We start from the raw sequence: 17056 nt of genomic DNA, 5'->3' as shown, positions 1-17056 counted from the left end.
TCACGTTATTCTCCACAGCATCCACACACAACTCACCACGCACCATACCGAGAGCGAGAATCACATTATAGTGACCACGAGGAGGTTACCCCATGTGACTCTACCCTCCCTAGCAACCGGGCCAATTTGGTTGCATAGGAGACCTGACTGGAGTCACTCAGCACGCCCTGGATTCGAACTCGTGACTCCAGGGTTGGTAGTCAGCGTCAATACTCGCTGAGCTACCCAGGCCCCCGCCCTGAGCCATTGTTAATTGGTCTTAAAGTCAAACGTAAAATGGCATTTGTGACCCATTTTACTTCCATAGTCGGACTTATGAGTGAAACAGGATGTTCAACAAGAAAAACATGTAAGAACTTGATTTTGTCCATCAGGAATTGATTGGATTGTGAAAAGGACTTGTTCCTTGCTCGCCTGTTTTTAGATGAGTTTGAACACAGAGTTGACCACAGAGTTTTTTGTTTGTTTTTTATACTGATGGATCATTCACAATGTCAACAGGAACACGTATTAACAAAGTAAATATGATCAATTATTCATGTTGACTTTAATCCTCCTGTTATGTTTGGGTCATACATTTAAGTGTTAAACGCAGAGAACATTTTTTTTTTTTTTTATTTGGTCAAAATGCTCCACAACAGATACATGGAAAAAAAAATTTTATGAAAAAGTAATGACTCTGTATTTGTTTTGAACAGATACAATATGTAAGTGTTCTAATTATCATCTTTTTTTTACCCAAAATAAAGGGTTAAATGATAAGTGTGGTTGAGAAATAGTCAGATCAATATTTCAATCCTTTTTTTTTACTACAAATCTCCACTTTCACTTTCACTTTTAGAATGTGAAAGTGGAGATTTATAGTAAAAAAAAAAAAAAAGGACTCAAATATTGATCTGTCCTGACCTACCATATTTTTTTTATTTTTTTTTTATGCATTTAGCAGATGCTTTTATCCAAAGCGACTTACAGTGTACTTATTACAGGGACAATCCCCCTGGAGCAACCTGGAGTTAAGTGCCTAGTTCAAGGACACAATGGTGGTGGCTGTGGGGATCTAACCAGCAACCTTCTGATTACCAGTTATGTGCTTTAGCCCACTACGCCACCACCACTCCACATCACTTCTGAAGACATGGATTAAACCACTGGAGTCATATGGATTACTTTTATGCTGCTTTTATGTGCTTTTTGGACCAAATTTCACCATTCACTTGCATTGAAAGGAACTACAGAGCTAAGATATTCTTCTAAAAATCTTCGTTTGTGTTCTGCATCAGAAAGAAAGTCATACACATCTGGGATGGCATGAGGGTGAGTAAATGATGAGAGAATTTTCATTTTTGGGTGAACTATCACTTTAAATGTAGGAGAAACAATCTAGTATTACTATTGCAAAACGTGATTGTAGAGCATTGTCGTCTCAGATGAAGAAGTAGGATAAATTACTGTAGGGGGTTTCAGGATAAATTGCATCAAACAAATACATTAATAAATGACTTTACTGGCTATCAAACATGTTAATTTTTTCTTGGTACAACCCTTTTAAAGTCAGATGGATCTTATCAACTTTTTCTCACTATGAAATCATATCATTAAAAGTCTTACCAATGATGCTGAAGCCATTTTTGAAGCCGGGCTGCTGAAGAGCAAAAGCCCAGCCGATTACTCCTCCCATGGATGATAGAGGCTGAAGAGAGAAGCCAACACTGGGCAGAATGGCACTGATGGCCACATACGCTCTGCCATCATTGACTACCACATACGAATGAAGATCATTATTGGCAAAGTCCACCGGCACCGGCGAGTTCCCCAAAAACACTCGGCCACTTACTTTGCCATTCATCCTCTGAGGTATTCCTTTAAAAGATGGTCATTTAAATATCTATTAAGATAATGATCCTATAATAGAGAGAAAAAAAAGAATAACAGAAATATACTACCTTCAGATAAACATTGTATCCCGTTGCCGTAATATCCGGGTTTACACTGGCAACATCGCCCGGTTGGATAATTCCGACATTCACCAAATTTGGAACATTTTTGTCTCCCACATTCCCCAGAGTTGTATGAAAATACTATATTTCAAGAATAAGAAAAACAAGAGAAAGGATTTTGACTCAAGGAAAGTTTTAACACAATTTTATATTGCAAAAATAATTTTCCTAATCAGTATTTTTTGTCTTGTTTTCACTAAAAACTTCTAAACAACCTTAAAACAAGATGAATTTCCTTAATAAATAATTGTGTAACATAATAAGACTTGTTTTCAGAGAATATATCTTGAACTAAGTTTATTTTCTTACCTCATTGGTAAATTAATTTTGTTCCTTGTTTTAAGCATAAACCTTAACATGTTCACTTGTCAAAGTCAACATACTGTTCTACTATTTAAGCTTATTATTATTCTTCCGAGACCCCAAATTACTGACATTAACTCCTCCTAGAGCTTTCAAGATTCCTGCACCAAATTCAGTACAACATTCAGACAATGCCTAGCAACATGCTAAAACATGCTGACAATGCCTAGCAACATGTTAAAAAATGCTAGTATCACCTAGCTACATGCTAAAACATGTTAGCAATGCCTGGAAACATGCTAGTAATACCTAAGTACTTCCTTAAACATGCTAGCAGTGCCTGACAACATGCTAGCAACACCTAGCTCCATGCTTAAACATGCTAACAACACCTAGCTATATGATAGCAATTTCTAGCTACATGAAAGTAATGACTAACAATATGCTAGCAATGCCTAGATACATGTTAAAACATGCTTGTAAAACCTAGTTACATGCCAAAACAAGCTAGCATTGCCTGGCAATATGCTAACAACTCTTAGCTACATGAGAAAACATAATAGTAACACCTAAGTACATGCTAAAACATGGTAGCAATGCCTGACAACATGCTAGCAACACTTAGCAACATGCTAGTAACACCAAGCTTCATGCTTAAACATGCTAACAATACCTAGCTACATGATAGCATTTTCTAGCTGCATGATAGCAACGCCTAGCTACATGCTAAAACATGCAATCTACTTATCTGTTTGTCTGTGTGCTTGTCTGTCTGTCTGTCTATCTCTAAAACCCAAAGCTTTTAAAAAAAAAAAAAAAAAACTTTCAGACAAGGCTTTGTCAAGCTAACATAAAGTTTGTAGTCGAACTTTAGCTATCTAGTTATCTAGTAGATTTTGTTATATTTTTGCTGAAAAACAATAAAAAAAATTTGATTGGGAAAAAACTTAGAATATTATGAGTAGTTGTCGACTGATAAGGGTTTTTTAATGGCTGATACCGATATCCAGAGAGTAGGGTGGCCGATAGGCCGATACAATGCCGAAATATCAATTTAATATAGTAAATAACATAATATAAAAATTGCTAAAAAAAAAAAGTATAAATTCTTATTTAGCACTATATTTACTAAATTTCACACAAAACTTTAACTTTGTAAAAAATAATCTAACAAAATATAATTTTGTATTTTAAATTGTAGGTAGAAGTTTCTTCAGATTTCTGTTTAGCCATCAAATTTTAGTAATTTATTTACACATGAAGAAATTGTTAATATATTAGGAAGAAGGAAATAACAGTACACACAGTAGTCCAGCAACCATAGATGGCATGTGCACATTAACAATCGCATTTACTCAAAAAATACTAAATCAAACCAATTGTACATACAGTGCATAGTGAATAAGACATTTACTTATACCACACGTGAAGTGCTTTTACGTTGCACTCACATGCTCGTGCGGATCCAGCACGAGCGGTAATCTCCTGACAGTTTAAACTGCCAGGATCACCTACTTGGATTGACACCGACTGACCATCATGATTTGTGAATCAGAGGAACTTTTGATCCTGATCCTGAAGTTTTTAATTCTGGCTGATAGAATACACGCTTCAGAGGAAGATATTAGATGAGCGCTCGACGGGAAGAAAACGCTGGATTTTCGTGAGGTTCGTGAATTACATCTGTTTAAGCGATATATTTGCATATTTGCAGATGGTATATAATAGAAGTTTTATTGATATTTGCCTTTTATCATTAGAAAAGTGACAGGGAACTGCTGAGGAGAGGCTGATAGAATACGTGCTTTAGAGGAAGATTTATGAGCACTCCACAGGATGCTGGATTTGCTCAAGTTTTGTGAGGTTGGTTTATTACATCAGTGTGACGAGGAGGAGGGCGTGTCGGGCTGTGAGTGTGCACGGCCGGTGCTGAATCAGATGATCAGTGGGAGAGTGAGATAAAGGGGAGCCAGAGTTTGAGAGAGAGAGAGATGCACACGGCCGTGCTGCATGTGTATGTGTGTTTGTTTATGTTTATGTTGAGTTTTACATTAAAAGGTTCGTTGACTGTTCAGCTGGTTCTGCCTCCTCCTTGCCCATCCTTTAACTGTTACAATCGGTTTTAATGAGATATGCGCATACTAGCAGACGGTATGATATTAGTTTTATAGATATTTGCCTTTTTTATCATTAGACAAGACAGTTAATGTTACAGGGAACTGTTGAGGACAGAGAGGGAGAATGAAACAGACGAGCACTTTAACATTATGAGCTCAAACGCGTCTGCCTCTGATATTAGGACCGTTTAAATGACACTCTGTTGTTGTAGTAACACGATGGCACGTAACAAGAAAACGAACCGTGACTGGTTGTTTACATGTCTCAGTCACTTCACATGCGAGCAGGCGATTCTCAGCGCCCTCGAGAAACAAATCGGCCAAATGGGAAAATGTATCGGCCAATGCCGATAATTAAATAGTCAGACTATCGGCCGATTTATCCTCCTCGGCGATATATCAGTCGACCACTAATTATGAGATCAATACAAGTTAAGCTCAGTCAACAGCATTACTACAAAACATATTTTCAACTTGTCCCTCGTTTATATATAAAAAATAAAAAAAAGCAAAAATCAAGGTTACAGTGAGGCACTTGCAATAGAAGAGAATGGAGCCAATCCATAAACATTAAAATACACACTGTTTGAAAAGCATAGTCACAAGACTTAAATATTTACATGTTAACATGATTTTAGTGTGATAAAATTGCTTACTAACCTTCTCAGTGTCAAGTTATATCCAGTGTTACAACTTTGTTGCCATTACGATACAATGCCGTAAACCCTAAGCAATTTTATTACATTAAAATCATGTAGAACAGAGATTTTAATCACACTGAAATCATGTTATAACAGCGATTTGTAAAAAGGTGAGTGTGAGTTGCAAATATTTTTGGTGGAAATATTATGCCACAAATGTTGTCGATTGAGCTTAACTTGTATTGAACCCGGAATATTCCTTTAATTCAAGATTTACAGTTTTCTCTGAAAACTCTTTACATTTTATGCAATTTTGCTTCTCAAGTAAATTGAACTTGTATTAAGAATGTCAAGATATTTATACTGGAAAATGAGACAAAAATAATAATCAAGAAAATTATATTTAGCAGTCTGGCAAATAAATAGTTTGATGCTAACCATCAACCTGAATGCTGTCCTCATTATCGATTTCCACAACCTGCGGGTCTTGAGGTGTAAACTGAATGGTCTTCACTTGGAGAGGTGGAGGGTGTTCTGGACGATCGTAAACTCCATCCAGGTTTTTGTGTTGGTTGTGCTGGTACAGCACCTCCTGAGTGTCAGGATACACCCGAACCTGGTGTTGCTGGTTATGGGTTCTTGTGCTCCTAGACTGATGTGAATCTAAAGGTAGATCCGGCACCTCTCCTGGAGCGACATCTGTAAAGTGAGGAGACGTTCCAATTTCATACACCCACACGCCACGCTTTCCAGAGTTGGTCTTCCTGAAAGACAGCCAGATTTTATGAAAACCTCCAAGTACACCAACACTCCTAAATATTGGAAATGCTGTCTATGAAACACAGAATAGTTGAAGGAATAGTTTACCCAAGTACAAAAATTCTGTCATTATTTATTCACCCTGATGTCATTTTAAACCTGCATGCTGTTATTATTTTTTCTGTGGAGCACAAAATGAGACTTTTGAAGAATCTTCACACAGCTCTTTTGGATGTTTGTCAAGCTCCAAAAAGGACAAAAAACACCATAAAAGTATGTCGTTAAAATGACTTCTGTGCAATATAACAAGTCTTCGAAAGTCATACAATAACTTCACCGAGTAAGGTTTACTTGATTTTTATTTCTGCATACAGTTTATCTAAGAAAATTTTAATAGTGTAAAATTAAGTCAAATCTACTTAATTTCATGACATAATATTGATTGAAGTGAGAGAGTAAATTTAACTTAAAGATTTCAGTAACTTTTACTTACAAATCTGATGTACATACAGTAGTATTTCAATAAGCTTAGTAAAATTAAAATGAACATTTTACTAGAACATTCCACATTTTGGACTTTTATTAACACGATGATGGTAACAATGAACAGATAATGTTTTTGATCATGAACGGATAATTTCGAGTAGAAAATGAACTTCAGACTTCACAAAACAAGAAGTTACCAAATGTAACAACAAAATCAACAATAAAAATGGTGTCAGTTAACTTGCAAACAGTGAAACTATGCAAGCTCATTCATTATTCATGTTGGGAACAACAGCTTTGAAAAGTTATGTAAAATTTACTTAATTTATTTTTCTGTGAAATTTACTAAAATTAATAAATATGACAAGGTTTTTGACTTTAAGACTGATACATGATGAAGCATTGAAAAAATAACAAATAATCATAAAAAGGATTACTTATAAGCAAGTGCATTCATTTTTACATGTTTGAAGTCAAAACAAGTGTAGTATTTACTTAATATTTTCAAGTTCACGTTTAAACTCTCTTATTCAATGTAGAAAGTACTTCATCTTTTCTGCTATCGTAAAATAAATAATAAAGATGCTTATTCAGAACAGAGTTTTGCAATAATGCTTTTTGTTTGGTATAAAACCAATTATAAGGGGGTGTACTTCTTTAAAGGAACTCAAAAAATCATATTGGGATTGTTAACGAACCGAACTTGTTAAAGGAATATTTCAGGTTCAATACGAGTTAAGTTCAATCAATATCATTTGTGGCATAATGTTGATTACCACACCAAAAAATGTAGACTCGTCCCTTGTTTCTTAAAAAAAAAAAAAAAAAAAGTGAAAATCTCTGTTACAGTGAGACACTTGCAATAGAAGTCAATGGGGTCAATCCGTAAACGTTAAAACACTGTTTCAAAAGTATAGACACAATATGTGTGTTAACATGATTTTAGTGTAATAAAATGATTACAGATGTTGGGGCATTTTCCACATTATTTACGGTGTTACATCTTCATTGCAATGAAGTGAAGTTAGTAAGCAATCCCAGATGTGTATGACTTTCCTTCTTCAGCAGAACCGAAGTGAAGATTTTTTATAAGCACATTTCAGCTCTGTTTGTCCATACAATGGAAGTAAACAGGTGCCATCAGGCAAATTGATACGTTTGTGTAAGAAACAAATAGATAATTGAAACGTTTTTAACTTTAAGTCAGTGCTGGGATGCTGTTTGAAATGACCTAACTCTCACATGGCCTTTGTTCGTCTGTTGTAAACCAAGCATGCATTTCTGACTTCTCGCATGAACACGTCATTGCGCTTACATCACGCAATAGCAACGTGATGCATGTGGATTACATTTATGCTGCCTAAATATGACTTTTGGACGTCAAATAGCCAGCAGACTGATGGCACCTGTTTACTTCCATTGTATGGACATACAGAGCTGAAATCTGCTTATAAAAATCTTCACTTCGGTTCTGCTGAAGAAGGAAAATCATACACATCTGGGATGGCTTAAAGGTGAGTCAATCATGAGAGAATTTTCATTTTTGGGTGAACTATTCCTTTAAATTCAGTATAATTTCCATTCCTAGAAGACAGTAAATAAATTCTTCATTTTCAAACAAGCGCATTCGAATATGCAGTCGATTTAAATTGTGGTCTGTTCCTCACACATAGCTATCATATGGCTTCAGAAGACTTGGGATATACTACATGAGTACTTTAATAGTGTTTTTTGGTTCTTTTGGTGCTTGACAGGCGTGGTCACTATAACTGTCGTTGAATGGAAAAGAGCGGTGTAAAGAGTCTTCAAAATGTATTTTAATTACAGCACTTATGGGATTGAAACCACATGAGGGTGTGTATGAATAATGACAGAATACTCATGTTTGGGTGAATTATTCCTTTAAGAGCAACACAGAATAACTTCAACAACGTACTCAGCTAAATTCCTGACAGATGCCTCAGTGTCATCGGTGATGCGATAATGCGGTCCTTGCTTCTTAGAAAAGACCAGGTACGTTTCCTGTCCTTTACTGAATCCAGCATGCATTGTGTAACTGCTGCCTCTTGTGGTGGTGGACTGGTATTGCATTCCCTCTTTTGGGTAGAGCAGAATCGCATATGACATCATCTCCATGGAAGCAATGACCAGTTGAAAGGTATTTCGCTGTAATGTTAAAGCACATGTTTGATTATGTTTACTAAATGACCCATAAAGAGGCATTAACACATGGAGAATTCATTCACTTTCAATAGCTATTTCCATCCAAATTACAAATTAATTGATGTGAAAATGTTTGTGAATAAAGCAGTGTTTCTATCCCATGTGTTGAGAACTAAATTGTCACTTCCAGGTAAATTGGCACAAAATATACATTGAAATGGAAGTTTTAACCACTTTTGTTCAATGTAATAAAATACTTGCAGTTTAGAATTTTTTTATGCACATCTATATTCCCATTTTTTATGCGATATCCCAAAATGTGCATCAAAATACGTAGATGGAATCCCAGCTAATCAGAGTTGACGATGAGATGTGGGTGTGTACACAAAAAAAAACCTAAAAAAAATGTGAGCGTGTTTGTTTTATGCATTTATATAACTTGTTGATGATATGATGTGAAATGATATGACTAAATATTTTTTCTTTGGTTAAAGGAATATTCCAGGTTCAGTCGAGCTCAATCGACAGCATTTGTGGCATAATGTTGATTACCACAAAAAATTATTTTGACTCATTTCTCCTTTTACAGTGAGACACTTACAATGGAAGTCAATGGGGCCAAGTTTTGGAGTGTTTAAAGTCAGAAATGTGAAGCTTATAATTTTACAAAAGCACTTACATATATTCTTCTGTTAAAACTTGTTTATTATTTGAGCTGTAAAGTTGTTTAAATCATCATTTTACTGCCTGATTAGGGTTTTAGGGTTTGTTGACATTGTCATCAAGGCAATGAAGTTGTAAAATTGGATATACCTTTACAAAGAAAAGATCAGTAAGTGATTTTATCACTCTAAAATCATGTTAACACACATATTGTTTATGTCTTGTGTCTATACTTTTGAAACAGTATTTTAACATTTACAGATTCGGCCCATTCACTTACAATGTAAGGGTCTCACTAGAACACAGATTTTTGCTTTTTTTACAGAAAAGGCGGGACGAGTCGAAATTATTTTTTATTGGTAATCAGTATTATACCACAAATACTGTAGATTGAGCTCAACTTTTATTAAACCCGGAATATTTCTTTAACCTCATGCAACCCCGCATCCACATGCGTGGACGTTGTATTTTGACTTTGCTATAAGCAACGCACAATTGAAATGAATAAAAACTGACTGAATACTGTTCACAAGACTCTAGACTGTCATTTAAGGTTTAAACTTGTGCTGCACCGAGTCACGTGACACAAAAGCATGCCATTGATTTTCGTGAAGAGCTTCTTTGGGCGCAGAGCCAACAAAAGTGCCTCTGGTAAGAAACCTCTTAATGTTTTTTCATTGAAACCTGTTTGGATGTAAAGAGGAGAGTCTCTAGTTTCGTTTGATATGCCACTTTAAAAAAATCCATTTAGTTTTGCACGTCAGCACGCTGATAAACATGATGTTCACATATGTGTACACTGGCACCACATTTCCTCAAAAGAAGAAAAAACATGTTAGTTATTTTGAAAACTTTCAACTCTAATACATCTGTGGGTCATTTCACTTCATTTGAATATACATTTTGTTATATATTTTATTTTGTTATCAGTGTACAGTGAGATTCTATTCATTAACATTTGTAAATAAATTCAATATTCCCTGTGCATTTTCACATTGAGAATTAATGGGTTCATCTAAAAGCTGAGAAAATGTTGCTTTCAGAGGCTTTATATGGAGTTAGGATGAAAATAATGTGCATTTCAAACTGTTCTGACACCAGTGCAGACAGACAGCACACTGGAGGTTAAGTCGTTCACTAAATAGGGAGCAAGGGAGCATCCTATAGCTCTCTATGCAGTTAAGTGCATTCACTCCTAAAATCTGATCAAAAGTTCAGTTTCAGGCTGCAGATGATGTTTGGATCACTCAACATATTTGGCAGAGGGAAAACAATTATTATCACCATGGTGTACGGTCATTCCAAACAAAGTTTCTAATAAAAATTAATTTAAAGTGAGTTCCAAATTACCATTATTTTGGAGCCCCACTTTTTTCTAGCACTCCACAGCTCTCACAGTGGATGGTATAATCGCTGTATGTGTGAACCAGTGGCGTAGTCATGGGTGGGCCGGGGTAGGCCTGAACCCACCAAAATTAGACCCAGGCCCACCCTGAATATTAGAGATTATTCTTTGACTTCAAATATATATTTATAAAATAGTTTAAAAATGCATAAATTCAGATTTCTGAACGTGTGAAAGAACAGTTTGAATGCGCCGCTTCTCTGATGTTAAGGAAAATGTGATAAATTATTTTATTTTTTTACATTTTTTAAATATTTCTCCCCTTTTCTCCCCAATTTCGAATGCCCAATTCCCACTACTTAGTAGGTCCTCGTGGTGGTGTGGTTACTCACCTCAATCCAGGTGGCGGAGGACAAGTCTCAGTTGTCTCCGCTTCTGAGACCGTCAATCCGCGCATCTTATCACGTGACTCGTTGTGCATGACACCGTGGAGACTCACAGCATGTGGAGGCTCATGCTACTCTCTGTGATTCTTGCACAACTTACCATGCGCCCCATTGAGAGCGAGAACCACTAATCACAACCACGAGGAGGTTACCCCATGTGACTCTACCCTCCCTAGCAACCGGGCCAATTTGGTTGCTTAGGAGACATGGCTGGAGTCACTCAGCACACCCTGGATTCAGACTTGCGACTCCAGGGGTGCTAGTCAGCATCAATATTCGCTGAGCTACCCAGACCCCGGCAAAAATTTGTTTGGGTGAAATCTTGGCCCATCCATTTTTATTGAGGCCCACCCAAAAGTAATTTCCTGCCTACGCCCTTGGTGTGAACAGCCCGTAAATCATGATAAAACTCACTCTTCCCGTGTGTTCTGCTCCATCTCCTCTGACCTCAGGCCTGTGAGACGCCACATCCACCCATGTGACCACCAGAGCGTGGATGGGGTTCACCTCATCATCTTCAGGGAAGGCTCTGTTGATGTGGTCAGCAGCTTCCTGTAGAAGCGCTGGACTGGAGTCCTGGCGGAAGTACACCTGTCCCACACCATCACTTGTGTCCAGATCGCCTTGTAGAGCAGCAATCATTCCAAAACTGGCCGGCATTTTGCCTAGATACTCTGATTCTGCTGTAGGCGTCTCCAGAGAAACAAACCCGTTGGTGTTGATCTGAAGGGAAGTAAATAGCAGGGTTATGAATCAAAATACAGTTCCATTTCTTTAACAAAATATGATTTTAGCGTGATCAGTTTCCTTAATTGTTCTTTAATGTCTGCATTCAGTACTAACATTTTCTGACAGCGTTGCTTAGTCTTTAGTTCGATTAATCATCAAAAAGACTCTCAAATCAAAGAAAAGTTTCAAACTCATATGCTATTGATTTGAATCTATCTACCGACTCACTCACCGAATCAGTCAATAGCCCCTTTCACACACAGCGTTTTCCAGAAAATTTACTGCAACTGTCACGTTTGAGGTCATGTGTGAACACGACCTTTTTGAAAATACTGGCAAATTTTGCTCTGGCAATTTCCCTATATCATAAGTACCTATAAATGTCCATTTTGATGGTATGTGTGAACAGCACTGTGGTGAGCAGGGCGAAGCCGAGCGGCATCTGGGCAGAGCGAATGACTTCCACCTGCGCGCCACACCGGCCTCACGTTCCAGCGAGAGGACGCGGCAGACGGAAGAGAGATGCATGAAGCTTGTCCGTGTTCTTGTGTGTGTTTTATGATTTGACGTAGCTGGCTAAAAAGCAGTGCGTGTTTTTGTTCTTTATACACTGAAAAGTGTTATTAAATGTCTATGTGTTTGTCAAGCTGGTCCCAGCTTCCTCCTTTGCCATCCTTAATTGTTACAAGCACATGTGGTACATTTACCAGTAAAGGCAACCCAACAATTTTCCTGTAATTTACCTGGTTGCATGTGTAAAATAAACATAAACCATTTCAATATTTATTGTGTGAAAATGATTTCTATCCATTTAAAAAAATAAATAATAATTATTACGACTGTCCCACAGTTGTGGCGTCATTTCCACCACACCAAACTAAAGATTTTTCAAGAGTTAGTGTACTTCTTAAACAAGTGGACAAAAGTGTCAGCGAAGAGCATGCTTGAGATAAAATATGAGACAAAAAAAAGAAAAATCAAGTAAATATCACTTGTGAGCAGAATATTTTTATAGGGTGTAATTTCCAATCAAGCTGTCATTTTGCAAGTATAAAAATATTATTTGCATATGCATATAATGTTAGCTATGAAATTAGCCTTAGCTATTTATTCTATTTCAAAAACATTAAAAATGTCTTTTCCATCAGCGTCACTTCCAGCACAGAATTCTATAAACACGTGCTGGAAATGACAAAAATCATATAAATCTCCTGTGATGCATGAACATGCACTATTGGACAAATAAAAACAATTGGTGAAAGTATAAAAACGTAACAAGACTCTACTGTCTAGAAGTCCAAAGTGCTAAAAATGCCAGAAGTTGATGAAACACCCACATATTTCCATCATATCGGCCATCCGCCACTGGAAAACCCATTCTGGTTGACCGCTAGTAGCTATACTGTAAATAATAGAAATCATTATCAAGACATTTTTGGATATGGAGAATACGGAGAGTTATTCTTGAATAGGAAGAGGACCACTACACTTGTGTTGCACATTGACTTGCTAAAACATCCTAAAATATCTCAAGAATCTTGACCAATGTACATGTCAAACTGGTACTGTTAAAATAAAGATGTGTTGTGGAAAATGTAACTTCGTGATTGTTTAAGCACAACAGCTTCAGGCTGCACTATAAAAACAAAAACACTTTGTAGTGAAGAATGAATTAGGGGGAGAACAACTGGTGGTTTAATAAAGTATGCAACTGACATTTTGATCATTTGTACAATGACTGTGATGGAGAACCGCACCAAAACAGATGTGCATGCTTCACTGATTGCATTTCCAGATGTTTTGAGAATGTTACAACACATGGACTTTGTGTTCTGCAGGGGTCCTATAAATTATGATGAAGGATTTTTTTTTTCCTTTTTACGACCTTGTCATTCATTCAATACAGATTGCTTTTAACCTCTCTAGCTGCTCCAACTTTACTTAAAACAACAACAGCAACAACAACAACAACAACAAAACATGATGTTATGCAATGCAGTCTGCAGTCTCTGAGCTACCACAACTCAGAGAGAAACTACCTACATTTTTGCTGGAAAAGGAAACTGGCAAGGGAGAAGCATTCTAGGAAGTGTAATCATGAATGGTCCTCTGAGAGTATGCAACATCCACAAAACCACTTATTAAAACATCCAGAATGGTAAGAGAGCAAATTCACACGATCAGCACACAGTTAGCTGGAATGTTGCTAGACATGAACTCAAAATCAACACTATTTACTATTGTAAAACACATTCCTGGTATTATTGAGAACAATTCGTCAGTGCACACATGGGCGTGTCCAGGATTTTTTGCCAGGGGTGGCAAAGGGGTGGCAAGAGTCAAGTAAGTGGTGGCATCTAGTAAGTTCGTCTGCTGGGGGGCGGGAACATTGTCTACTGATGCGGAATGCTGTGTCCTCCCAGACACTGGCAGAAAGTTTTTATGGACCATGCGCGACACGGACGGGTTAAGCCATTGCGCACTGTCTCCAGGATGTGAGCGGGGTCCGAGTTAGGGTGGCAAAGCTCATTTTTAGGGTGGCAGCTGCCACCCCGTGCCACCCTTCTGGTCCCTGAGTGCACGTTATTCCAAAGAAAAAAATGTTTGCCTTTGAAATCTTTCTTTAAAATATAATAACTTGCTCCGCCTCTGAAACAACAACATTTTCACCATCCAATCAATTTCAGATTCATAAAATTCAAACATCTTGCCTGATATATTTTCTTTTTGAATATACATTTTTTCACTTGCAAGAATGGGTTGTAAACGTTTCATGCTGACTTTAAAATATGTTCAGCATAAAATTAAATTGCACACACGCTTCATTAGTTAGTCACAGATGATTCTGCTATATAATATAGACATCAACTCTTATTAGTGTGACATGCATGGCTAATAAGTCAACACACTTTGAAGTGGCAAACCTGAAAGCACAATGCTGTTTCAGAACATCTCTAAATGATCTGTGACTCAATTAGCACTGGAACCTGCATTTCTGTTTTGGAGGAGTATAAAGAGCTGTTTGTCTATGGAGCAGAAAAGACTGCGTTACTGCCAAATGTGCCGTTGTTTCTAATGCTCTGTATCAAGTCAATCAGAGGCGCAGGAAATGCAGCGAAAAACAAACAACTCAAGCTAATGTACCATAGAGTAAAGAGTTTGCATTTTGAGCTTTATTAGACGTTCTTTTTTTGTTTATTTTGGAAAACAGCCTCACTGAACTGTGACCAGTGACAGGCAAATTTGTCTGTTTGGCAGGTGTTGGGAATTTCAGCTGTGCACCCTATTTAGGGTCATTAGAGTGTTGTAATTTAACACAAACACTCATTTGTGGGTGTATTAAATCATTATTTGTAATTCAGGAATATTGAAAGCAGATGTAAGATTAATATATTGCTTTAATCAACTGCACAGAAACACATTAAGATGAAATGCATACCAGGCAGTCCAGTAACTCATTTGTCATGTCAATAAATGGGACACATACTGTTCTGATATTTCCATTGATAAAACATTTGTTAACATTTCATACTAACTTTGATTAATGACAATAATAAACATTATTACATTATATAGCCTAATATTATAAAGCATAATGTAATAATACACCATATATAATATGTATTTAAATTCTTATTATTTATATATGGGCTAATTAATAGCTATATTAAAATGTTAGCATAAGAAATATATTTTTTTAAATATTTTTATTTATTGCTTTATATTAGGCCTAAATATTATAATGTGTATGAAGCATTGATCTGTTTTGCATTTTAATAATTATTAGGCTATAATAATTATAATAATAATAAAGTTGTTACAAGATGTAACCAAACATTTAGATTTAAGACAAATAAATATGTAGTTGTAATAATATCAGTTTAAAGCTATTTATAACTCTCTCCACTAACAAAAAAGTACCATGTTTGTTTTTTATTTATTTATTTATTTATTTATTTATTATGTATTATTATTATCGGTTTAAAGCTATTATCTCTCCTCTAACAAAAGTGTACCAAGCAGTTTATTTATTTATTTATTTATAGTTTTTTTTTTTTTTTTACATGTATCATGTATTTCTGGATATGTAGCCTACCATGGCAATTTATTTTATTTATTATTTTTACCATTTTTTTATTTTTTTATTTACATGCATGTTCTTTGAAGTACCGTCCATGTACCATGTAGCATGAAAATAGTAACCATTCAGTACCACAGTAAATAAGCGTGCCGTCTGATCACGTCAAAAAACTTACGTAAATCTTGTCAAACTGTCCATCGTAGAACGTCACGGGCTTCTCCAGTGAAATCTCTCTCGTCTCATCATTGCCGTAATGAAGTGTCTGATCTCCGGCGCTTCTCCCGAATGAGAACAACTCCTGCCGGTTTATCCCGCTCACACACACCGATAATCCAAGAAATATGAGCAATGTATGCATACATGACCATCTCTGCCTCTGCCGACCCATTTTCAGTCCCGAACCGAACCCGAAGCTTGCTGAGAGACTGACTGTATTCTGGACTGAAGCCTCTGTCAGATATTCCGCACAGAACTTCAGCTCCTCCCTGAAGAAACACAACTTTACTTTCCTCATTACTGGAGGCGGAGCTCAATCACAGAAGGTTTATAATTTATTTATTATTTATTACACTCAAAAAATATATTTTAGAATATTTTTAAAATGTATGCATTTCGATTTCATAACAAAATTCCATCAAATTGAACTGTGTAATTTTTAATAAAATTGAATTTAATACTTTTAGCCCTCCTAGAATTTCCACAAACTGTCAAACTGAGCCGTTGGATTAGCCACGCCCCCTTTCCCCAAAACCCCATACCAAATTATCTATATTGAGAACGGTTGTCAAAAACAACAGCGGCATAATAGCGCCCTCAGCTGACAACTGTTATGAACAACATGGCATAAAAATGGCATTATGCCTCAATAATTCACTGCACTTACAAAACTATGAGTACCAGCAAAAATGATTGATAGTCAGAAAGTGTAATTGTTCGGACACATTTTTGTTTGCTGTTTACACAGTCTAGAGCTGTCACAGAGACTGGTGAGATAGCTCACGACATATTATTTCAGTAATATCTTTCAGGGAGTAATACCGTTTTTGCATACCTTTCCATGAAAAAAAAAATCGCTTACAGCACATTTAACGATTACTCAATTAAATTTAATGGAATTTTGTCATGAAATTGAAATGCGTAAATCTTAAAATTATTTTTTGAGTGTATTATTTATCATCATCAGTGTTGGGTAAGTTATTTAAAATAGTAATCCACTAAAAATTACTAATTATTTCCTCTAAAATTGTAATAAGATTACTTTACTAATTAATTCATTGGAAAAGTAATCACATTACTAATTACTTTATTTTAAGTTACTTTCTAAAA

At 36.2% G+C, this 17056-nt stretch overlaps 1 protein-coding gene across 2 annotated transcripts in view; it reads right to left on the bottom strand.

The window, feature by feature from the left end:
• Positions 1–16189, bottom strand: part of nid1a (nidogen 1a) — a 54985-nt gene extending 38796 nt beyond the window's left edge. The window contains exons 1-6 of one of the 2 annotated variants that reach the window (XM_051647823.1): positions 15906–16189; positions 11335–11643; positions 8240–8469; positions 5497–5822; positions 1944–2078; positions 1609–1860 (exon numbers count right to left, since the gene is read on the bottom strand). In XM_051647823.1, the coding sequence (XP_051503783.1) occupies positions 1609–1860; positions 1944–2078; positions 5497–5822; positions 8240–8469; positions 11335–11643; positions 15906–16118 (1465 nt within the window). In that variant the 5' untranslated portion in view covers positions 16119–16189. The remainder of the gene's footprint in view (positions 1–1608; positions 1861–1943; positions 2079–5496; positions 5823–8239; positions 8470–11334; positions 11644–15905) is intronic. The other variant, XM_051647822.1, reaches the window with a different exon arrangement.
• Positions 16190–17056: the final 867 nt, after the last annotated feature.

The sequence above is a fragment of the Myxocyprinus asiaticus genome, chromosome 21 (genome assembly GCF_019703515.2).
Source record: "Myxocyprinus asiaticus isolate MX2 ecotype Aquarium Trade chromosome 21, UBuf_Myxa_2, whole genome shotgun sequence".
In the NCBI taxonomy this organism is placed as follows: Eukaryota; Metazoa; Chordata; class Actinopteri; order Cypriniformes; family Catostomidae; genus Myxocyprinus; species Myxocyprinus asiaticus.
Note: the sequence above shows the minus strand (reverse complement) of the source record. Positions and strands in the feature narration are given on the sequence as shown.